This window comes from Onychostoma macrolepis, chromosome 20 (assembly GCF_012432095.1).
Source record: "Onychostoma macrolepis isolate SWU-2019 chromosome 20, ASM1243209v1, whole genome shotgun sequence".
In the NCBI taxonomy this organism is placed as follows: Eukaryota; Metazoa; Chordata; class Actinopteri; order Cypriniformes; family Cyprinidae; genus Onychostoma; species Onychostoma macrolepis.
In genome coordinates this window covers 26108031-26133525 of record NC_081174.1, presented here as the reverse complement: position 1 = coordinate 26133525, position 25495 = coordinate 26108031, and the positions used below count along the sequence as shown (strand labels likewise).

Genomic DNA, 25495 nt, shown 5'->3' with positions numbered 1-25495 from the left:
TACTATAATAATATATAATAATCAGTTCAGACAGAATGTTACACGAAATGTACAGGTGCATCTCAATAAATTATAATATCGTGGAAAAGTTCATTTATTTCAGTAATTCAACTCAAATTGCGAAACTTGTGTATTAAATAAATTCAGTGCACACAGACTGAAGTAGTTTAAGTCTTTGGTTCTTTTAATTGTGATGATTTTGACTCACATTTAACAAAAACCCACCAATTCATCTCAACAAATTAGAATATGGTGACATGCCAATCAGCTAATCAACTCAAAACACCTGCAAAGGTTTCCTGGGCCTTCAAAACGGTCTCTCAGTTTGGTTCACTAGGCTACACAATCATGGGGAAGACTGCTGATCTGACAGTTGTCCAGAAGACAATCATTGACACCCTTCACAAGGAGGGTAAGCCACAAACATTCATTGCCAAAGAAGCTGACTGTTCACAGAGTGTTGCATCCAAGCATGTTAACAGAAAGTTGAGTGGAAGGAATGTGGAAGAAAAAGATGCACGACCAACCGAGAGAACCGCAGCCTTATGAGGATTGTCAAGCAAAATCAAATTTGGGTGAACTTCACAAGGAATGGACTGAGGCTGGGGTCAAGGCATCAAGAGCCACCACACACACAGACGTGTCAAGGAATTTGGCTACAGTTGTCGTATTCCTCTTGTTAAGCCACTCCTGAACCACAGACAACGTCAGAGGCGTCTTACCTGGACTAAGGAGAAGAAGAACTGGACTGCTGCCCAGTGGTCCAAAGTCCTCTTTTCAGATGAGAGCAAGTTTTGTATTTCATTTGGAAACCAACACTGTAAAACTTTTCGTTGTAAATTTACAGTAAAATACTGGCAGCTGGGTTGCCAGCCACTTACTGTATTTTTACAGGACTACTACTGTATACAACATTTACAGTTCTGTACTGTATTTACCAAATACAGTATTATTCTGTTATATAATTTATTTTTTACAGTATTGGACTGTTTTTTTACAGGGAATACTGTAATTCCTGCTTTTCTTTCAGTACTCTTAGATTTACAAAATTAAAAATATTATACTTTTTCATAACGGTAGTCACAACAAAAAAGAGAAAACAACATTCTCTGAGTTTTAAAACATTTATTTATTTAGAAGAAAAGACCAGAACATTGCCTTATATGAACATATTGGATGAAATGCCAGCTTTAGTTTTATATATATATATATATATATATTAGACAGCACAGAGAATTGCAACACTTGCGATGTGATTACATGATAATGTTAAATAGGCAATATATCAATCAGCTCTATAATCAACTTTATAAAAGGTTTGTGAAAAAATACTTAAGTACTTTACAAATACTGTGAAGACAAGTTAGTGACAATTCACTATCATATATATCAATGGCAAATATGCTAATGTCTAACCTCAATCGCAAGGGTGCATGCCACCTCTTCCTGATACTGGAGGTTGAAATCATACAATAATACAAACAGCACTGCAAGGCCAGAGACAAAGTTGGGCTGCTCAACATCTACCGCTGGTTGCTTAGAGATTGACCTGAAAAAAAAAAAGTAAATACTTCAAATAAACTATTGTGGGTTCCATTGTGGTTCTGTTTAGTTGTCTATACATAGTTCAACATAACTATTAAACTAACTCTGAAATTTGTTCAGGGAAATCCCATTTACAGGGTTCACCATTTCATTTCTTTTGCCAAATCAGCATTTTCTGGGTAGTGTTCATCTGTAGGGTGCAGTACACTTTTCTTGAAATTGATCTTAAATGAATTTGATCATTGATAATATTTTGCAGACTGCATTGAGCTGAGAGACAGAGATGAACATCCTAGGGATAGCTTATCAAAAATGAAAATCGCATCATTTACTCACCTGGCGTTGTTCTAATGCAGTATGCCATTCTTTCTTTTTCGGACCACAAAAGGAGAAATTTTCCAAAATATACCACACGCACTCGTCCATACCACAGCAGTGAATAGCAACCAGCATCAAGCTTTGAAAAACTATGCAAAATTATCACAGAATGATCCCATGCAACACCTGTCATATATTCCAAGTTTTCTGGTGGTATATGATAGGATTTGGTGAAAACAAACGGAAATTTAACGTATTATTTAATGAAAATCCTGACCTTGGCTGTTGGTCTTTTGTGCACGACTGTGTTAATGACATTCTATTAGCGCCACAGTTCACTTTGATTCACCCGTAAAAAGCACTCAAAAGAAATCAAGATTAATGAAACTGCAACATGTAATATATCTCCTTGAAATCCCCCCAAAAATATCTGTGTACTTTCTTCATGGAGTATATCCAGACTGGAACTTTGGTTGTCAGATGACAGTAAGACTGACTTCTTGAGTGATAACTTGATGAACACAACAGATATAATCACCCCAGAAAAGTAAGTACTTGTATTGTATTTAATGTCTCTTTCTAATTAATCTTTATTGCTCACAACTTGCATGCTTTTGTTCAGACGTGACCAAAAGTATTGGCAGTGGCATAGATTTTGTTGTTTTGAAAAATGTGCTGCTTGCTACTTAAGCTGTTGTGGTGTTCATTCACATTGTTTCTAGATTATGTCACTGCCAATACTTGTAGAAATTATGTGAATGAACACCACAACAGCTTAAGCAGAAAATTTTGCAAAACACAAAATTTGTCACTGCCAATACTTTTAGCCACAACTATAGATGTGAACTGCATAATAATAGGATCTCATGAATGCACAGTCGAGCACAAAAGACCAACGTCAGTGTCAGGACTTTCATTAAACAATATATTAAAATTACGGTTTGTTTTTCACCAAATCATATCGCATTCCCCCAGAACACTTGGAATATATGACATGTCACATGTCTTGATACTGGTCACTATCACTGCCATTATATGGACAAGCGTGAGAAGGCTTTTTTTACTTTTTATTTATTCTCCTTTAGTGGTTCCGAAAAACAAAGAAGGTCAAACGGCATTAGAACAACGCCAGGTTGCGTAATATGGAAGCATATGGGTAGCAAAATTCAGTTTTAATTGTAATATGCAAAATGGCAATGTTTTTCTGTATTTAAATTTACATTTTCCCATAGTCAAGTCACCTTTATTTATATAGCGCTTTTACAATACAGATTGTGTCAAAGCACTTAACAGTATCAAATTGGAGGAGTGTCAGTAATGTATAATGATAAGATTAAACACTCAATTTTCAATTTTCAGTTAAAGGCATTTCATTATTGAATTCAGAGATGTCATTGTCTAGCTCAGTTTAGTTTAAATAGTATCTGTGCAATCAAATCAGCGATAATCGCTAGAAATTAAGTACACGTGCAAAATGAAAATGAAAATTCCATTATGTAATTTACATTTGCCATTTCCTACACTAGATTTAATATACAAATTAAAAACACATTTTAATGCTTTATAAGTTGCAAAATGAAAATGTATTACCCCAATTGATTAGATGGGTCTAACATGTCCAAGCAAAAACTGTAGCAAAATTATCATTTAAATTTTTCCTAAATTCATTTAGACTTCCGGGTAGGACACTTGGGATTGCATTTTCATCATAATACCGCATGATAATTGCAGCACAATGCAGTGAGAGTTTCAGTAGGCATTATGAGCATGCTGAGGTGCAGCAGAAGGATAGCAAAATGATGATTTAAATGTCTTTTATTTTTCTTAAATGCATTGACACTTGCATATAAGACGTTTCAATTGCATTTTCATTAAATACTCCATGATGAATATAGTTTAAGTCAGTGTGGAAAGCGTTTGGTTAACGATGAATATTGACCTATTGTGCATCCCGCCTTGATGTAGCCTAAAGATTGACAGGCTGGGGGTGTGTTGCATTTTCAAATGCATTTCGAATGCATTTTCAAATCCACATTGACTTTATATTCATCATGGGGTATTAAATGAAAATGCAATTGAAACGTCTTATATGTAAGTGTCAATGCATTTAATAAAAATAAAAGACATTTAAATCACCATTTTGCTACCCTTTGGCTCAGAATGCATTCTGAAATTCTCACTGCATTTTGCTACAATTATCATGCGGTATTATGATGAAAATGCAATCTCAAGTGTCCTACCCCTAAGTCTAAATGCATTTAGGAAAAACAGCATTTAAATGATGATTTTGCTACAGTTTTTGCTTGGACATGTTAAACATATCTAATCAATTTGGGTAATACTTTTTCATTTTCATTTTGCAACTTATAAAGCATTAAAATATGTTTTTAATTTGCATATTAAAACTATTGTAGAAAATGGCAGATGTAAATTATATACTTGAATTTTCATTTTCATTTTGCACTAAACTTTGCACATATGTATGGGAAAATGTACATTAAAACACAGAAATACATTGCCATTTTGCATATCACAAATTGAATTTGAAATTATTTCAAATTGAATTTTGCTACCCATATGCTTCCATAGCGTAAATAATGACTTAATGTTAATTTTAGGGTGTACTAAACCTTTACTGTTTACATAAGAATTATAAGTTGTGTTCTCTGGCAAATGTAGAGACTGCTGCACATCAGATGGAGTGATGAATACCTGAAACAATTTTTAAAAAGACAGCACAACCATCACTAACAGAACCAACACATAAAACATGTTGCAAATAAATGTGATTTGTTGAGTAATCTCTACTTACACCTGCTTGAAGGGTAAAACCATCTAATTTCTGCAAGTGTGGGAGCAGCTGTAGGACCATGGAAGACATGGAAGCAATCAGGAATAGGCCTACTACATTTGAAATAAGCATTAGGAACATGACTATGGATTTCCATGTGCTGGCAAAATTATAACAAATTAAAAAGCACGATCATAGAACTGACATTTTGTAACATGGATTACAAATACTTGTGAAGCACTTACATCAGCACCGGATCTTCGTCACATTGTTCAGCCTGAAACAAACAAACGAAAAAAAAAAAAAAAAAAATCAGTTGCAGGTCATGTGAATGTGTTATGTGTGTCTTAACGAGCTAACTTGGATATAATTTAGCGAGCTAGATATAATGGGCTGTAACAGAATGACATGGTCAATGTTGCCGTATTATATGAAGTATCAAAGTTACTTGGTAAAGAGGTGAGAATTGTTTACTCGTGATTTAAATTAGCAAAAGTTTAACGTTTCCGAAATCAAACCATTCGTGGAAACAATGTAGAAATGTGAACGAAAAAATCTTACCGTATCGATACTCAGACGAACAATAATCCATCTTCTCATGCTCCAAAGTCCATTTATCATCGTCTCAGGCACAGGTTTGATGATTCAGATGACAGATTATTTTCGCATCTGTTCATGCAGGGTCATCCATTGTTTGCTGCGTCACAGGCAGCTAACGCTTGAAATCAGTGTTGCCAACTAATTTTCAGAGAAAGTTGCTAAAGGAAGGTCAATGTGTTGCTAAAAGTTGCTAAATGACGTTATGATGTCGTTGCGCGATCACGATGCAAAATTGTCACAACATCAAATCTCAGCAAAAATAAAAATGCATAATATAATGTTAAAATATAAATAACATTCATTTAATTAATTAACATATATAAAATATATTTTTTGATGATTTTACGTTGTGACACAATTTTACGTCCTTATCCATCTTCAAGAATCGGCTAAAAACACATCTCTTCCATCTTTATTTGACCCTCTAACTCTAGCTCTCTCTATTCTAATTCTATTTTATCTATCTGTCCTCTTTGGATTTATTAGTCTTCTTTGTATCTGACCCTCTAACACTAGGTTTCTTTTTTTATATATTCTATCTACTTGTTTTCTTTATAAAACAAACAAACAAACAAACACTTGCTACGTGCACTGCATTAGGCTAACTGTGACTTGTCATAGCGCTTGCATATTGTTGCTCTTTTGTTGGTTTTGATTGCTTCTATTGTCCTCATTTGTAAGTCACTTTGGATAAAAGCGTCTGCTAAATAACTAAATGTAAATGTAAATAACTATTTTAAATACATTGAATTATTGAACAGCTAGTAAACTAGTAATACTACACATTCTCAACAATTATGCTTTAAGCAGTGTATTAGTAGTTAGTATGTTACACTCTAAGAAAAGTCTGCATTTTAATTTACACATTGTATTTTTGGGTTACTGGGTTATAATGGATAATGTCCTGGAAAATTACCAGTATCTTTTCTGTTTTTCATAGAGTGTACTAACTGATCAACAATTGCAGGTACAAGCTACTAACAAAGTGTATCATAAATGAACTATTATTATTATTGAATTGAACAATTGCAAATAGCAGCTAACTCAATTCACATGATGTGTGTACTGCTAGGCATCTTTGGTTTCCTCTTTTTGTGTAATTTGGATGGAAAATGTGTGCCTTTTTATTGTCTGAGTCACTTATCAAAAGTTGCTAAAAGTTGCCAAATAAATTTTAAAAATTGCTAAATTTGTTGCTAGATGCTTTTGGAAGAAAAAGTTGCTAGGGTAGGGTGAAAAGTTGCTAAATTTAGCAACAAAATTGCTAAGTTGGCAACACTGCTTGAAATGCGAAACAAAGCTCACAAAGCTTAAAAACTACTCACAGATTCACAAACCACTGGTTTATCTTAATAACACGAATAATTATTCTGTTCAATTAAATCCCGCTGATGAATCTAGTTTGCCTGTAGTACACTGTTCACATCACATTTGAATTGAGCGCGTAAAATAAATCTATCTCACAATGCAATGCATTTACAGTATGATACTGTATTACAAATTTAGCGGGCTGAAAACAGAAAACTGCTGTATATTTACAGACATTCTGTAAAATATACAGCATTTTACTGTTTTATAAAAATACAGTATAATACTGTTAGAAAATGCCTGTAAATTTACAGTAAAGTTTCACAGTGAAGGTCCTAGAGTCTGGAGGAAGGGTGGAGAAGCTCATAGCCCAAGTTGCTTGAAGTCCAGTGTGAAGTTTCCACAGTCTGTGATGATTTGGGGTGCAATGTCATCTGCTGGTGTTGGTCCATTGTGGTTTTTGAAAACCAAAGTCACTGCACCCGTTTACCAAGAAATTTTGGAGCACTTCATGCTTCCTTCTGCTGACCAGCTTTTTAAAGATGCTGATTTCATTTTCCAGCAGGATTTGGCACCTGCCCACACTGCCAAAAGCACCAAAAGTTGGTTAAATGACCATGGTGTTGGTGTGCTTGACTGGCCAGCAAACTCACCAGACCTGAACCCCATAGAGAATCTGAAATGAGAAACAAGAGACCAAACAATGCAGATGAGCTGAAGGCCACTGTCAAAGAAACCTGGGCTTCCATACCACCTCAGCAGTGCCACAAACTGATCACCTCCATGCCACGCCGAACTGAGGCAGTAATTAAAGCAAAAGGAGCCCCTACCAAGTATTGAGTACATATACAGTAAATGAACATACTTTCCAGAAGGCCAACAATTCACTAAAAATGTTTTTTTTTTTTGGACTTATGAAGTATTCTAATTTGTTGAGATATTGAATTGGTGGGTTTTTGTTAAATGTGAGCCAAAATCATCACAATTGACCTTATGCACGGTAACTTCCTGGTTGTAGATAAGCCAGCTCAGTCATTTCCGGTCAAGTGTACTGTGCAGTAAGAAGAGCGTCCTTTACTCGGTTTCTCTACATAATCCATTCACATTTAGGAGAAAAGTTTTGTTTGTCTAAGATGACCAAACTTCTACATATTCCGTTTCAGGAATGACAAAATGCGAATGTTAAACTTACGCGAGGGAATCCGTTAAATCATGCTGCGAGTCATTGCTATGATTGACAGCGGCGACGGAATGAATCACCTGACGAGCCGATGTCAAAATAAAGCTGTGCATTATTGTGGATAAAACTTAAACGATGTAGCCTAGTTATTTAAATTAAATCTAAACATTTCAAAATACTGAATGCATTATTTATTTGTTATACCAACTTATTTAATTTGTATTTGACTGTGATTTTGTGACTTCCTGCACTTGCTATAGCCTACTTTATACTTCAGTGCGACAAAGTACTAAATTTGTTATAATATTTATTTTATAATAAATCAAAAGACGTGAAAAACTAAGTTGAAATGGCAGCTGCAGCCAATGAGTGATCCTCTATATTGTCATCTCTTGGTTATAATTTCATTTTCATCTTAAAAAATCTATTTTTCGCCGACACACGTTTTTAGCATATTTCTTCATGTCATCTTCATGAATGAAAGCTGAACCTTTAATAATGGGAATTTTACCACACAGAAATGAGAAACCATAAATGGCTTAAAATTTTATAAGATTTTAAAAATGTGTTCATGGCTTTGAAGGTAAGATATTGATTAATCGAGAATACCATTACGTCGTTTAAGAGATTAATCTAACTGCCTATGATAGTGTTTATTTGTCAGCATTTAAATGCACAGTTATACTGACGTGGGTACTTTCCTGGACTCTGCATATAAAATTATATGTTCTTTAATAACATGAAACTGTATGTTAATTCCACAATCATTATTTACAATGTTGCAATTATTTTGTTTCTCAGTTTCTGTGAGAGTCTCTACCTATATATAGCACATATAAAATGAGCTTCACCGGAAGATTACGAGCTGGCTTATCTTTATCCGGAAGCTCTAAATTGCGCTCCGTGCATATGGTCAATTAAAAGAACCAAAGACTTAAACTACTTCAGTCTGTGTGCATTGAATTTATTTAATACACGAGTTTCACAATTTGAGTTGAATTACTGAAATGAACTTTTCCACGACATTATAATTTATTGAGATGCACCTGTAAATATTACCACAAGAATAAAGTAAAAAAGATTCTGCACAGATTATGATCTTTATAGCCTTTATCAGCAATGTCTAAAGGGCATTTCTGCATGTGGATCTTCCTGGAATGCTTATAGATAGTCTGAGTGAGTCATTATGAAGCTTTTTCACCAAAAAAAAAAAATTAAAAAAAGGAATCGAAGAATAATTTGCAGATTACACTCTTCCTGAAGCAATGGCTATTAGTGTTATGTAAGAAATGAACAATATAACAGTGAATCAAAATAAAGCAACTGAATCTCATTCTGGGAACCTGGGTTGTAATTCAGACAATAACTCTGGTTATGCATCTCAGAATGATAGTAATATGTGACATTCACATTCACAGCTTACCAGAAATATTTTTATGACAGCACTAAAAAAACAAACCATTTTAAACAGTTATACAACTGAAGAAAACATGTGCTTGGATTCTTACCAGATAGTGTACAAATATTCTGTGTTTACGACACACTGTACAGTATATTCCAAATAAACAGATTTAGGACATTTTTATGGGCTGATAATACCGTGAAATTCTGATCTATACTCCTTTAAGCAGTTCATATTTTACATGACAAACCTTCAATTTTAGTAACCAGAAATGAATTCATTCCCCAATATAATACTTACAGCTGGACTATAAGATTTATAAGATGCCACCTTCATGCTGCTATGAAGACTACAGTGTAAATCACTGTATTTCTCTCATAAACTTAAGGTATAGGTAACGTAATGTTGCACATGTGCACTGATAATATTACAGAATAACGCACGCGTTGTTGTGACCAGTAGATAGCAGCATTCTCACTGATAGCAAACTGGTCCTTTCCAGTCTTACCTTTTTTGTAGGTGTATTTTAATCTCCGTAGGTGGCAGTGTTTTCTTCTTGTTCTCTATATTCGGGTCTGAACATGTGCGCGATCCTAGAGTACAAAACAATAACATTTCCAGAGAAAATCATTTGATATAAACTGTAATGCAATTAGGCCTATATGTGACATGAGATGATTCAACTTCACTTCTAAATATGGTTGCCTATTTCATTATACGATTAACGTCTTAAATTTTTGTCTATTAATAACACATTTAAAATATCTTATAAAATACACTTATCTTCACACATATCCCAATTTTCCCATCCACAGTATAACAATCTATATATATGTTGCAATATTTTGTACGATTGGCAAACGCTGATTCACACACAGTGACGTCACCTGTTCCGACCTCTCAAGGTAACGCTGTAGAGACGCTCACATGGCGCGCTTTTATTCAAACGTTTCCTAGCAACGAAAGATGACCAGAGCAGAGGACACACAACCTGTCTGACAGGAACTCTGTGGAGGATCTACCAGGCAACAGAGCTCGGTCAGGTAAGAGTGATTTATGCTAATATACTTTACAAACGGTTTTAAAATCGAAAAAAGTGTGAAATTAGACCTAGATACTGTATGTAACTAGATGCAGTAAAACTGAGGTAAATTATATGAATGGATGTAAAAAGAAAAACACGCTGGCTTAATTGTGCTTTATTAAAGGCTGTGCTTTATTTCGTGGGCGTAATTTAAAATGTCTTTCTTTTGAGTCATAATCGTGTGACTGTGTTTACATGCACAAGAATGATCTGGTATTAGTCAGTGCATAAACGCCTTATCATGACTGCCCTAACGTTAACTAGATTAAGTCAGTATTTTCCAGTTTCTATGAGCCTCTAGACCAGGAGTTTTTAAATTTTAGGCTGCGAGGGAATACTAGTCTATTAAAAAGTTCAGGGAAAACAATTAGGAAAAAATGTACAAATACAAATAAATAAATATTAAATATTAAATTAAGATAAAGACTAATTATAAACAAATAAATACAGTACAGTATTATGAATAGAACATGCAATGCAAGAAAACTTAAAAACTACATTTTCTAAATAATACTTCAGACATATTTATGATCTTTTTTTTTTAAAACTCTATGTATTGTGCCTTTAAACCTCTAAAATTCCTTTTTAAGATAGGGGTCCTTCACATGAGTATATGATTATACAGTATTTGGAGGGCACGTTGCATCTAAAAGTTTTAAAATCCATGTTCTAAACAACTGGCATATGACTGCATTAATCTGTTTTTATTTTTTCATTATTTATTTATTACAAACTTTAACTGAAATGTTGGCATGCATTGTATTCACATGACAACTTACAAGCCGTATTAATTACTAAGTGATCTGCATAAGTAGCAAAGGTAAGCATTTCCAGTTTTTCTACAACAGATCAGCAGGATCCATTTGAAATTTAAACCAATGTGATTTCCCCTATTCCATGCAGAATTCAGAGAACTGAATTACATGATTTCTTGGAGGCACTGGGATCTTATCTATGGCCGAAAGGGAATGTGGTTTTGCTCCCCTGGTGTTCAGAATGCACGGAGGAGCTCCGCAGGTGGTACGTGAGGTGCTGCTGGAGCGCGGCTGGGAGGAATATGATGAAGAGGAGCAGGAGGAAGGAGACTGGAACCTCTACTGGAGAGCCTCTGGCTTCCGAAAGTCCGACTACGAAAACATCCTGCCCTGGCAAAGACTGAACCACCATCCCAAAATGAGCCAGATTACACGCAAGGACTGTCTGGCACGACACATGAGAAGAATGAAGATCGCTTTCGGCACAGCCCTGTACGACTTCAGCCCTGCTGCTTTCATATTGCCAAACGAATACACAAAGTTTCTTGGGGTGTACACTAGGAATCGCATGACTGACAGAGGGAAGTCCCTCTACTGGATTTGTAAGCCAGTTGACCTGTCGAGAGGAAGAGGTATATTTCTGTTTGAGGACATCAAGGGCTTGGTCTACGACTCTTCAGTAATCGTGCAGAGATACATCAGCAACCCGCTTCTCATTTCAGGCTACAAGTTTGATCTACGCATTTACGTTTGCATAAAAAGCTTCTCTCCTCTTGTGATTTACATGCACCAGGAAGGCCTAGTGCGTTTCGCAACAGAAAAGTACACCCTTGCTTCTTTAGAGAGCCTGTACTCTCATTTGACAAATACCAAGCATTAATAAGTTTGGAATGTGCTACGCCACGGACAAAGAGCGAGTGGGTCGAGGATGCAAGTGGACCATGAGCAGATTCCGCAGTTTTCTTCACAAACAAGATGTTAACGAACTTCTGCTGTGGCACAGGATCAGCAATATCATTACGCTGACTCTGCTCACAGCCGTTCCTTGTGTTCCCTCCAGCCCCAACTGTCTAGAACTGTTGGGGTTTGACATCCTCATCGATGCCAGCTACAAACCGTGGCTTCTAGAGGTCAACTACAGTCCTGCACTTTCACTGGACTGCCCTGCTGATGTAACTGTCAAGAAAGGGCTGATCAGTGATATCATCGACCTGATGAACTACAGGATGATTGATAGTTTCAGACAGAAGGGATACTGCAGGAAGAGATCGGGTAGCCGGTATTTACGGCCAAAAATCTCTCAAGGGTTTTTGTTGCCCAAAACTTTACATGCAACTCAATTAGGCAACAAAAACAGGAATCAGTCTATCCCAAGCTCTTCAAGTTCTCAAGGCACTTCTGTAAATGTTTGTGCTAGTAATAACATCAGTTATGCTACTTGGCCCATTCACCCCAGTTCGAAATCAATTGGACATGAAAGGGATCCTCAGCAGTTTGAGGAAATGAACGACGAGGTGGAATCTGATGGCCTGAAACTCACAACATATAAAAGCACGAGGCAATCGCATAGAAATGCACCATCTACCATATGCAAGTTACCATCTCTTCATGTACGTAAACTCAAATCTCCAGCCGTCCCGTGGAACAGCATGACTCAAGACAGAGGCATCCCTCCTTGTCGTGTTGGCGACTTCATACTGACGTTTCCCTTTAATGAAGCTACGTGGAAAGCCTCTCATGACCAAGCGGATGTTAAGGCTATTGTGAATGAAGTTCATAAACTCACAAACCGACTGGCATCTTCCTTTAATGAAAAAGAGAGAACGAAGATGGAAAGCAGTCAGAGCATTGGTGTCAGGGACAAATTTGAGCCTCTGCTTTGGGGGCCGAAAGATCCACCTCTTCTCAGCAAATGCTGCTTTTTAAATTCAAAAGTCAAGTAAAATGTATTTTGTTTTTAATTATTTAAGTTGGCTAAATTTTTTTAAGAGTTTGTAATTACAACACAACACAAGAAGAGGAAACTGGAAAGAGTGCATACAATATATATTCGCATATGTGTGTGAAAATATAACGGAGGTAAACAAAAAATATCTAAAATGTCAATATATACACTACCTTTCAAAAGTTTGTTTTTTTTTGTAAATTTTTTGTAGATTCCTATATTCACCAAGACTGCATTTATTTGTGCAAAAATACAGTAAATACAGTACATTTGAAAGAACCATTTTCTATTTTAATATATTTAAAATAATATATTTAATATAATTTATTCTTGTGATGACAAAGCTGAATTCTCCACAGCCATTACTCCAGTCTTTAGTGTCACATGCCTGATCCTTCAGAAGTCATGCACTCTCAGAAATAAAGGTACAAAAGCTGTCACTGAGGCGGTACCTTTTCAAAAGGTACAGTTTTGTACCTATTAGGTTCAAATATGTACACTTGAAGTAATAATATGTACCTTTAAGGTACCAAAATGGACCCTTTAGGTACAAACATGTACCTTTTGAAAAGGTGCCGCCCCAGTGACAGCTTTTGTACCTTTATTTCTGAGTGTGTTTGTTTAATAAAAGTGTTAATTTCTTTTGAAAAGAAAAAGAAAACCTTTCTGACCCTAAACTTTTGAATGGTAGTGTATATTTTACATACGCATACTAATCTCAGACAATACAAAAACATCTACAACCATAAAACACATCCTCAGGTTTAATGCTCAGTTAAGACAAACAAGCAACGCATGTCTTTGCATAGTTTTCATAAACTTAAATCTCCAAATAGGACATTTCTAAAGGCATAACATTAGGAAAATGTAACTTATCTTAAAATCCACCCATCAAAAACAACAGTAAATGAACACAGGGTTATTCTCTCTATGTGCCAGTTTCTGAAGAACAGAATAATATTGTGACCAAATCAGAAAAGAACATAACATCATATACAGTATAACTTCTGACCGAGCGATAACTGATTAAAAATTACACTAAGAATAGATTTTAGTTTCCCTGAACTGTTCCCAGGTATTAAGTTATCAACGACGTTACCAGCTCTCTCTTACTATTTCCTCTACTGAAACCAGAGTGTTGCAATGTAGTACAATGTCAGCACTAGGTCAGAGGGTCACAAGTCTTCACCTGCATACTGTATCAGATGTGTTCATGCTGAGAGGAACTCTTAGCAATACAAGACGCCTGCTGACAGTACATGTAAAAATAAACAGGCTTAGTTCATCCGATTGTCATACAGTTTAAATAATAAATTACCGTAATAAAGTACAAAACAGCACTTGAAACTCCAAAAAGTATTTTTTCTTCTTCAGTATGAGGTCAGTTAAATATGTATAAGAATAGCTACTAAATTCTTCGTCAATATAAAAAACAACAAATAAATAACATGAAAAGGGTTTTTAGAAGTTCATTTTTTGTCCATTATAACGAGGCCTTCATTGTTCTTAATGCGAACCCTCCCAGATGAGAACTTTGTTTCTTGTCTCCCATTTGTGTAGACAGTTTTAACTGTTCCATCTGGGAACATCCTCCGCTTGTATTGTGAAGTGTGAATCTCTCTCTGCCCATTAGTAAACTCCACCACCTTTTCCCCATGTCTGTGGAAACAGTGTAAGGGAGTTAAGAAGAAGAAAAAAGAAAGAAACAAACAGGAAAGCAGATATTCATCTTACTGTGATATCTTGACAACAGTTCCATCTGGAAAAATGCTCTCCTCTCGACCATCGGAGTGGAGAATCTTGACCGTGCCATCCGGGAAGGATATCTCCCTTGTACCATCAGGATGGTGTTTTTCTGTTAAATGTAACATTCACAAATAATTACAAAGAAACGGAAAGAAAGCTTTACAAAGAAAGCAAGTAACTATAATGATCTATTTTATTTACAACTTAGAAAAATACTTTTTATAGTGTTCGTCAATGAAAGAAAGTCTTTCACGTCATTTTTCCTAACCTCTTTGGTTGTTTGGAAACTGCACAACCTCCAACCCAGATGGATAAGTTGAGTGTGTTGTTCGAGCATCATTATAGTAGTATATCTAAATGTAAAGAGAGAGAAATTTCAAACAGTTTAATTGTTCGTTTAACTCTGTCTTTTTGACGCAAGTTAATGCACTGGACTTAAACTTATTAACTTTGCTCACACATGGGTATAACATCTCTTTTTATTTATGTATTTATTTATTTATTTTTATTATCATTTTTATTTTTTTATTTTTGTATTTGGGGAGGGGGGCGGTTCCCCCATTTTGTTAAACTTATGGTGTTTCTGATCAAAAATTTCTGGCCTTATAAATTTCTCATTTTCTCATCCACCAAATACCGGATTCAATCTTTCTATCAGCTTTTTTCTTTCGATTAGCACAGGTTTTGTATTTATTTTTGGAACTGATTGATCATAGGCTCCACTGATTTGAGCTTATTTTTTAGCTTTTTAGTTTTAGTTTCAGTTTTTTAGTCAACATTGCCAAGATTATCCACAAATAATCGGGGCATAAGCTCAAATCAGCAAGGCCTATGAACAATCAGTTCTAAAAAGAGATACAAAACCTCTGCTAAATGAAAGGAAACGTTCTGATCACCACCACCAAACATCACCAAAAATAATTTTAAAATGCACAAAAGACTGCCTGGAAGAAGAAAAAAACTGCTAAAATTATTTAGTCTGCACTTGAAACCATAATGAAACTGGAAACCAAAATATAAAATGAAATAAAAATTGTATTGACCCTGATTTGAAGATTTATTTCAAGAACACAAATGCAGGAACAGATGAAAAATTGTGACATATCTGTAGCATCATGAGACAAAAACCAAAGGTTTGGGCCTGTAGGAACATGTTAGTGTTCTGGTGGATGACCACCACATAACCTGTGAATTTTGAAATGTTGCAATACACCAGTAACTGTGGGAACAGACTTGATAAGACTTCCTTATTCACTCGTGATACGCACCACAGTCCCGTCAGCCAGCATCCGTTTAACATCTCCATTGAAGAACGTAACAGTGACTGACTTATCAACACCAATCTCTTTTTTCGTTCCATTGCGGAATGTGATCACACGACATCCGCTCCAAAAAAGACGCTCTACCTAATTAAAAGTAGAGCATTTTTAAATAAATATTGCAAGCTTTGTGTAACTAAAATTTCGAATTGCAAAACACTGTTATTACCCTTCCATCCGGATAGCGGGTTTCCTCTCGTACTTTGTTTTTTCTGGCCTGGGATGCCATTTGTGTATTATTGCAGTCAGTATGATGATAAACCAAACTTCCCTGTGGACAAAAGTGTCATTATGATACTATGATGCGTTGAACATTTCATAATAGAAACTGGGTCAGACTGTTCTATCATAATGAGTGATACAATGGGATAACACACTGTACAAGTGTGTGTCATTACTTCATGCTCTAATTCTGAGTGTACTGATGTTGGCTGACTGCATCAGGGGAACTATCCCTTTAAGAGAAATGTAAATACCTTTCCGCCTTGTGTAATCATGGCATTGTTCTGTGGTCTGCCAATGGAAAGTGCAGGATTCTTTCCTTTTTGGAAAAACATAACAAGACATGGCAAGTTGTACACAGTACATCTGTGATGACAACTTATATGTTGGTTTATAGGAGACGAAGCATGAGAGAACATGCTTACTCAAAGAGTTGTCTGTGCATTCTGTTAGCCTGTTAGCTTTGGTAACAGAACGTCCATTTGCCTAGGCATTCAAGGAGAAGAAAAAATCAGATGCTTTCGATAAAATACAATGGAATCACTGCACAAAAATGTATCAGTATTTTTGTTCTGTTTTCCAGTAAAATATCTAAAAAAGGAATTTTATTTTATGAATCTAACAAAATTTAAATTAAGTTTATACTTAAAACAAGAACTTTTTTTTTTTTTTGAAAGCATGTGATCTGTATTATGTGTGTCAAAAACAGGCACAGTGATTGAATAAATATATTACATAAAAGTGATGTTATATGTTGGTCTGACTAAATGTTCCATTTATATTGAATAGCTCTGTGTTCATAAATTATAAACAGGGCAAACAATTACAATATAAAATCAGAATTTAACACTTACACTGTATGAAATGGAGATGGGTAGATGCATTGCACATTCGTGAATTAATTATAAAGAACTGAGTCAATTATCTGACACTGGGCTTTGAGAGTCATCATGAATTATTTCTGAGGAGCTTAAAGGCACTCGAGAACATATTACACACCTCAACGGGTTTACAGGAAAGGAGTTTAGCTCAAGTTGTGACTAAAACTAGTCTGACTAAAAATGACTAAACACAAATAAGGAAATATTTACTTTAAAGCTATAAAAATGTTTTACAGATTGAAAAACAGTTCTTGTTGTTATTAATGCACATTTATAATGTTAGCATACTAACATTGCCCTGTTGTGTTCTATGGATGAAGGGTTTGTTAAAGGCTGGAGTTGCGCTCCTTACGTGATGGGTCCGCTGTGGTTCTTCTCTTCTCTGCTCAAACTGAAGTGCAACATATGTTATTCATTGAGGCACAGTATTAATTAACTCAAATTTAATAGATTAAAAGCACAAACAATAAAAAAAGTGAACAGCGTATGCATACAGATACAGTATATAAACAGATTTTGTTTGTTTGTTTGTTTTGTGTAAAGACCAAAGGTAATATTCCCTTCAATGTTTAATCACTCAAATATGTTAATTCATTTTTTTGCCCTGCTTTCCAAGTATATGTTTATATATTTTTATATAATATATGTATATGTTTAGATATTTTTAGTGGAAAAATAGTGGTTTGCTCTGACCGTGCTGTATGATCCAGACTGAAGAGCAGAGGAACCAGCACTCTGGTGCGATCTCTTGTTCACATTGAGCCTGCTGTGAAGCTCCTGGTTTTCTCGGGTGAGGGCTTCAACATGACTCTGGAGGAGACTGTGGGTCTGCGACCAGTGAGACTCCCTCTCCATCAACTGCTGCTTCAGAGATGAGATCTGCAGTCTCAGATCCTACATGCACAAAGATTTAAACATAACACGTTAAGTATTTTCTGAATGGAAATTCGCTATTGAAACCATTTAAGGATAAGACTATAAAAAAATCTATGTCATTCAGTGGTTCCATAAAGAAAATTAAAGATCTGTAAAACATTTCCACTGCACAAAAAGTTCTTAAAAGTGGAAAAAGGTTCTTAAAATGTTGTTCACACTAAAAAATGCTTCTTGTTAGAACTATTTAGAGAAAGGTTCTTTGAGGAACCCAAAATGGTTCTTCTATGGAATCATTGTGAAACCCCCTTTTGGAACCTTTATTTTTAGTAGTACTGTATGTGAGAAATAAAGTGGATTCACACATTGAGACATGATGTAAACTTGTCTAAAATGTCTTGTTGATTCTACCTGAGGTTCATGTAGTTCTTTCTTAGGCCTGAGCAAAGGTCTGCAGCCATCCTCACCATTAAAACCATGCTCTCCCATCTCTTCCCTAGTCAAATTCATGAATATGTGAATTCAGAGATAGAAAATTGAGTAAAAATCATATTATTATGTACAAATCATAATCTTTCTTCAAAACCTGATTGGAGTATGTGGTTTCTCTTGTCCCATGCCATGAGTGGTGTCTTCTGGAGTGACTTTGACTTTTGGGAACTCCATAGTGAGGAGTTCAGAAGCAGAAGGTTGTCTAAAGTCACTGTCGGTCCCCCTTTTGTCTGTTTTTTTGGAGCAGTTAGCCAAAGACTCCTGTAAGCTCTTGAGTTCAGAGTCGCTGCTGAAGCTGGAAGAACTGGACATAGAATTAGAAGTGTGATGTTCTTCATTGAATCGAGTCTCACTCGGGGCGTCACTAGCATAGTCGCCATCTGACAAATCCAGACTCTGATCTTTGTGATCCGTGTGCCTTGAGCGGTAATGAGGTAACGGCTGGTGAGACTGAGAGCTGGGTCCATCCTCACTGCTAGTGCTGTTGTGAGAATCGCTAAGAGCCAGTGACTCCATCACCTCGTCAGTTAGATTGACTTCTTTAGATGGATATCCACTCTGGCTGTGCAAACGGTAATTTGTAGTAAAACCGTTTTTTTTTCTTGTCAAATTTTTCTCAGGGATTTTGACAATGTGGTCATTCATTTTTTTAAAACCAACACTTTCTTTGCTTTGTGCCAGAGCAGATCCACTTGGCTTGCTTCCATTGGTTTCCCCAAAATTCCTCAAGACTCCTACACTGTGCTTACTTTTAAGTGTGGCTGCATTGTTATTAGCAGTCAAGGCTTTGACTTTCCCTTTGTTGTTTGATGATAAATCATCATCCTGTAGAGCAAAGGTCTTCTTTAGAGGGTCTTCCACGCCAGATCTTTGGTCACAGAAGTTTTCTAAGCCCTTCAGTCCAGGACTGCTCCTATTTGGTATCTCTTTCTGATGAAATTCAGTGGGACGCATCGTCTGCTGACTGAGCTTCATTTGTGGACTAACAGAGCGTCTCCTCTGGAGTTTTTGTGAGCAGTCCTTACCCTTCGAAATTCTAGATGTTCCTTCTCCTTTACGAAGGAAATTCCTCTTCTCTGCTCCTCTGATTTGTGCATTAGTCTGGAAAATAGAGAGGATATTGTTTAGAACACACTTAAAACTGTGTATAACTGTGTTAAGTTTCTTTTTGAATACTGCTGATACCTGAATCTCATGTTGGAGAATAGCTTGGTCTGTTTTGAGATGTTCTTCAACAAAATCTTCAAATGTTTTTTGCTCTTTTCTCAGTCCTGGTCGAATAGGCCTGTGTTTAATAGATGATATGTAAGATATGAAAGATATGAAGATATGAAAGTCTGTTATGCTCATGAAAGCATGCAACAGTAGCCTAATGTTGTGAAATATAAAATTTTTTGGTAAAATGGGTATTATATTTTAAAATGTAATTTATTCCTGTGATTGCAAAGCTGAATTTTTAGCAGCCATTACTGCAGACAAAAATTTCATTTACATTAATCATAATTTTATATCCATGGATATTGTTTGTTGTATGTTTGAGTATTTGATATATTGTTGAAACCTTTTGTAATAATGAGAGGAATTTGTTGTTGCATGAGCAGCAGTGTATTAGTGTTTGATGATTTAGATTTGTCAATATTTTCATTGTTCTTTTCTTTATAGTAACCACACCTTGATCCACACGTCGAGTAATTAATGGAGCTTTGTGCATTCTCATCGATGCCCCACAGTGATTATAACTTTACCCAGCTTCCATGAAACTTCAAAACAGTCTGTTTTATAAATATATATTTTTTGCTACCTTTTTGCATCATATATTACCTTTCCTCTGGGTTTGGTGGGAGACCTTGCCTCGATCCGAAAGGGCTAAGAGGACAGTCTTCTTGTGCTGGTTCTAAAGACTCTTCTTTAATAGGAGACAAGCGTCTGAGCTCTGCTGATGGTGCAACATCTGCAAAGCAATTCGAAATCTCATTTAATATTATTACCCAACATAGATGAGGTAACCCGTACTTCCAGGAACAAATGTAATGCAATTCATTTTTCCAACATTATGCAAAAATATATAGTCTTAAAAGTGAACATCTGCATTGTTTGGAATACTGAACTACTGTAAAAAAAAAAAAAAAAAAATCAACTTGTTATGGAAATGGGAGGCATGACAAATCTTTCAAACAGGTCATGTCCTTTTGCTAAAAAAGGCAATATTTGCCCTTCAGCTAATTTTCTTCTCAAAAACCCTTCAGTCTACTCAGGCCTGTCTGGACAAGCCACTAAATAGTTCTAATATACAAACTAAGGTGTTTAAGACTGAAGATCAAAAACAATCACATTTTTTCGTGTACATTTGTTATAACTTGCACAGTAAAGTCAACACGCCCTAATATTGTACTGCCAGAATATTCTCTGCTCTCATAAGATATTATATTTGCAAATACACATGACTATATGCCTTTAGCTGCTTTTTTTAAAGTGTGCATTAGCTTTGTCCATTATCAGTGACGCTCACTGAGTGCTCTATAAAAGATTTAAACATTAGTTGTCTTTGATGACGCCCTTTTTTGTCTTTTTCACAGCAGATCGTGTCGTCAGGAATTTACTGTAACTTCTCAACAGGTAGAGACTTGAACGCTCTAGCAGAGGAGGTGCTTTACTTTCGAGTCTGAGCAGCTTTAAAATGCTCTGCTTTGGTAGAACAGACGCTCACAGTTGTGTCGTCTACTTACATTAATCCAAATTTGGAGAATATGGACAACTCCACAGACCTAACAACGGACAACTTTGACGCAAACTGTCAGGAGAACGTCGACCAAAACCGAGCGCTGTATATTTTCTACTCTTCTGTGGTAGTGCTGGAGTTTATCTTGGGTCTCCTGCTGAACATTACAGTTATCCATCTCTTCATCTTCAAGCTCAAGTTCTGGAAATCTAAGACCATTGACATTTTCCTGTTCAATCTGGTCCTGGCTGACATTTTGTTGCTGATTGGATTGCCTGTAAAGGCGTATAACTTTCAGCAATGCAGTGAACAGAAAGTAGTGTGCAAAGTACAGCTCTTTCTGCAGTTTCTCAACCGAGGAGCAAGCATCGCCTTCCTGACGGTCATCTCCATTTATCGATATTTTAGCGTGGTCCATCCTGGGAAGAGGAAAGTTCTGAGTATTTTGAAACGATCGCCTCAGATTTCTGTATTCATCTGGGGGCTGCTGGGAATTTTGACCATTCCGGCCATGTTGCAAAGTTTTATCAGATGCAACAGCAGTGAAAAAGATGAGGAACTCAGCACCATTGTTCTACTCAGGGAAATTGTGTTTTTTACTCAGATTTTCATCCCCTTTTTTGTTCTTGTGTACTGCTCAATACGGATTATCAAAAGACTCAAACAGAAGTCGGTGGGCGACAAGACTAAACTCTGGAGAGCGATGTTCCTCGTCACTTCGGTGGTTCTCGTCTTTGCTGTCTGCTTCTTGCCATATGCCTTTACAAGAGTGGTGCAACTAAAGATCAGTGGGCTCGTGATGAAAGAGGAAAAAGTTACTGTCGTTAAACTGTACGATGGGCTTCTTTGTCTCTCTTATCTGAACTGTCTACTGGATCCGATCCTGTACTGCCTGAGCAGCAGTAAATTTAAGAAGCTATATATATCAATGTATCTTCCCTTCCTGCTGGAGAAACAGAAACCGGAAAGTTCAGAAGATACCGCAGATGACTGAACCAAGTAAAAAAGATGATGCTTTGAAAAGGATGTTGGGTGAATTTCAGTCAGTTGCTTGCAATTGCATTTTTTTCGAATACATTTGGAATAGTGAATGGGTAGTAGACATACAGTATCGTGTCTAAGATTTATTTATTTTTAAAATGTTTTTTAATCAAAGTCTGGATTTTAGGGTTTAAAATTTGTAGGAATGTATAAATTGCAGAAATGTATGTTTTAGGCACTGTGACCATTTTAAATCACATTTGTTTCCTACCTTTTCTAGTTCATTTTTAAATGGCCCTGCGGTGTGAAAGATGTACATACAGTCCATGTAGTCATTATGAATTCAGCGCATGACCTCATATTATGTTATTATTGAGCAGTAATGAAAAAAAAAAACAATTAGCCATATGCTTTTAAAAATAGTATTAGATGAAGTAGCATGTCACACTGCAGTCAATTAATTTTTTCCCATTTTATGGGACTTTCTGATGTGAGTGACGTAGATTTGTAAATGTGACTCATGACCTGTAGTCTAGAAACTGGAAAGTTAAGATTTAAGAAACTTCTCTGTCAGGCACAGAGGATGAAATGTGCAAGATTGCATGTTTTACTTGCATTTCATGTTGGTTTGTTTTTTTAATTATTTGACTACTGATTTGTAGAGAACATGGTATCTCAAATTGAATTTTATTTCTTCACTATTGTAAAAATGCCTTTTTCTAAAGAGCATAAAGATAAAGGACTTCTCGATTCCTACCGTTGGTGTTATTAGTTGCCAGAGCCTCTGACTCATTCTCAACCGCACCAGAATATTTGGTTGAGCTTTCCTTGAAGGCATCTAAATTCCCAGTAGGCTTGAGGGAATCAGCTTCTGAAAAGCTCAGAGGTGTCTGGACCTGCCACTGCCCTAAGAATGTGGGAGATAAAATCTGTCCTGAAAGAGAAAGTAAAGGTCTGCAATGAAGAAGTGGTAGATTTACCATACAGTATAAAATAGTGCATTTGCTGGTGGTTAAAACTCAAAAAGAGTAATAACCACAGATTAAAAATATCATTTGCATGTCTTCCTGTAAATATAATTTGAGAACTTTTAGAACTGAAAATCTAAAGAATTGTATTTTCTCAATAACCATAACCATCACAAACAACTTAAATCCCTGTTATGTAAGAGTTTCTCCAAACATACCTGGACTGATAAGAGAGAGCAATGTGTTTTGTTCCTGTAAAACCCTCTGCAGCTGCTTCAACTGAAGCCGAAGGATAATTTTCTCATTTTGGCCTGGATTCTGTTCGGAAAGAGATATGATCAGATGTAAAAATCTAAATCTATATTGAGATTTTAAAAAATAATTAAAGAAAGAAAAGAAAATTAATTATATTATTAATTATTCTATACTCTTCTATATTAGCTAATTAACAATAAGTGTTGCAACAGAACAAATCCACATTACTTTAATAAATACAAGTATTAAAACAGATGTATTTAGGTTTTAATAATTTATAATTATGTAATATAATAAAACGTTTAATTTTAACACGTCAGAAAAGCATGGACATGGACACTTTACACATCCTTTTCAGTTTTTTTTTTGTTTTTGTCAGTAACATTAAAAAAATTAAATTCCTCTGAATTCCGTTGTATGAAGAGTAATTTGTGTCCATCTAAAATGATCAAAAATTGTCTTAAAATGATGAAAACTGAAATAAAAATAAAGACATGTATTAAAGAAGTGTATTAATGAAATTACTTACCAAGAGAAAAAAAATAATGTAGTGCCAATACCATACTAATAAAAATTCAAATCTAATTTTAAGACATTTTCTCAGTTTATACAGATACAGTGTGTAAATTACTGTTTTTCAGAGTCAAAGTAAGGACCTTTGATGTCTTTATGTAATAATGCCATTATTAAGACAAATGATTTCTGTGTAATCGTGGCTTCATCTCACACACACCTGCAAATCCTAAAGGCCACAATCAGCATTAATCATGCCCACTAATAAACAATAAATGTTAATAAATTGCAAATTCCTGAGACTAACCTCCTGAGGGGATCTTTGAGACATTATGTGTTGGGCTGGTTGGCAGGTGGCTCTGCCCATTTCAGATCTCTGCTGTTCCTCAAACGCCTCCTGATTCACAGACTGAGATGGGAAACCAGCTTCAGACTCACTCACTGGAGGTAGCTGGCAGCTCGGCTGGTTTTCCTCATGATGCTGGACAACAGAGCAGACAGTTTGAGGGGTCCCCAAATAGTCTGTCTTCGGACTCAAACTGGTGTCTACCAAAGTTCGGTTTTGGGGTATTTCTGCAGACATTGCCCTCAAGTTTGACTGCAGAACTTTGGGGGAAGAGGTGTTTGTTTGATTGTTGTTATGGAATCACTGTCATTTATTGCAGCAGTTAGGGACAAATAAATCAAAGCGAAATCAATATAGTCCTAACAAATCTTAAGACATCGTGGCCTTGAGCAACCAAATACAACTTCATGTAAACACTAAACTGAAACAGATAAATTAAAATTAATAATGCAACCCAATCTGTGCAAATTAAAGTCAACAAAACCACAACTTACCTTGATAAATTCTGGTTAAAGTAATACACATGCGTAGACTTGTGAATCAATGCACACCCTACAGCCAACAGCTTCAACTGCAGTAGTTATAGTAACTGTAAACAGTGGATGTTGATACCAGATTGAAACTCCAAACCTTGATTGCTTTCTACTGTTTTGCTGAACGCAGGTAGAGTGGGGAAAACAAGCTTAACTGAGACTGCACGTTTTTTTTTTTTTTTTTTTCATTGCATTATTGACTTCTTTGGCTGTCATTCTCTCCATATTCCCTTCAGCTCAAATCTTGATTGCACTAGTTTTTCCTCATGGTTGCTTGGCTCAGTGTTCACAATTGCAAAATTAGGCTGTTCTGTTTGTGTACTGAGTTAGCGTAGGACGGCTCCTGTTTTCTCAGTTGATAATTAACTTGTTGATTTGTGACATTGATGAGACTATATTAGACTTAAATGAGACTTATATGAGACTTAAATGCTATATTAAGATTATGAAATTAAATAGATTATTGAGTTATCTGGGTCTCAAGAAACAGCAGTTTGTTTAATCCATTGCTTTATAATTAAAGACTTTATCTGCCTGTCCTTTTTTCTATACATCTCATTGTTTTTCAATGGAATTTTAGTACCAAACTATTTTACTATGAAGTACAACCAATGATGTTGATCAAATAAAAATGTCAGCTCTGATAAATCATGTGATCAGAAACAGTAATGGTGGGTTCAAACAACACACTGATCGACAAACATAACTTGACCAGGTCC

General features: G+C 35.8%; 3 protein-coding genes and 1 long non-coding RNA gene across 7 annotated transcripts; 2 read left to right on the top strand and 2 right to left on the bottom strand.

The window, feature by feature from the left end:
- Window positions 1-1180: 1180 nt before the first annotated feature.
- LOC131527418 (uncharacterized) lies at window positions 1181-5454 on the bottom strand. 2 transcript variants are annotated; one of them, XR_009267650.1, is made up of 5 exons: window positions 5216-5454; window positions 4900-4931; window positions 4676-4767; window positions 4494-4575; window positions 1181-1549 (listed from the first exon to the last, which is right to left on the bottom strand). It is a non-coding gene; the product is annotated as an uncharacterized LOC131527418 (long non-coding RNA). The 2 variants fall into 2 exon arrangements; XR_009267651.1 differs by having other exon boundaries at window positions 4507-4575.
- A 4633-nt stretch (window positions 5455-10087) lies between these two features.
- On the top strand, window positions 10088-13309 carry ttll2 (tubulin tyrosine ligase-like family, member 2). The gene is given in 3 exon segments (XM_058756449.1): window positions 10088-10187; window positions 11132-11854; window positions 11856-13309. Coding segments are annotated over 2 exon segments (1743 nt in total). The 5' UTR covers window positions 10088-10187; window positions 11132-11182; the 3' UTR covers window positions 12927-13309.
- A 205-nt stretch (window positions 13310-13514) lies between these two features.
- On the bottom strand, window positions 13515-25389 carry si:ch211-140l13.3 (centromere protein J). Of its 3 annotated transcripts, none has more exons than XM_058756149.1 (17): window positions 24738-25389; window positions 24205-24503; window positions 23348-23447; window positions 22919-23095; window positions 20283-20412; window positions 19647-19746; window positions 18556-19562; window positions 18381-18465; window positions 17790-17990; window positions 17389-17487; window positions 16641-16701; window positions 16470-16534; window positions 16163-16264; window positions 15943-16080; window positions 14943-15027; window positions 14663-14783; window positions 13515-14587 (listed from the first exon to the last, which is right to left on the bottom strand). In XM_058756149.1, the coding sequence occupies exons 1-17, from the start codon at window positions 24766-24768 to the stop codon at window positions 14398-14400; spliced, it is 2991 nt and encodes a 996-aa protein (XP_058612132.1). In that variant the 5' UTR covers window positions 24769-25389; the 3' UTR covers window positions 13515-14397. The 3 variants fall into 3 exon arrangements, with proteins under 3 accessions (XP_058612132.1, XP_058612134.1, XP_058612133.1); XM_058756151.1 differs by having other exon boundaries at window positions 24205-24378; XM_058756150.1 differs by lacking the exon at window positions 15943-16080.
- Window positions 20610-23061, top strand: gpr31 (G protein-coupled receptor 31). Its single transcript, XM_058756156.1, has one exon. The coding sequence runs from the start codon at window positions 21209-21211 to the stop codon at window positions 22172-22174; it is 966 nt and encodes a 321-aa protein (XP_058612139.1). The 5' UTR covers window positions 20610-21208; the 3' UTR covers window positions 22175-23061.
- Window positions 25390-25495: the final 106 nt, after the last annotated feature.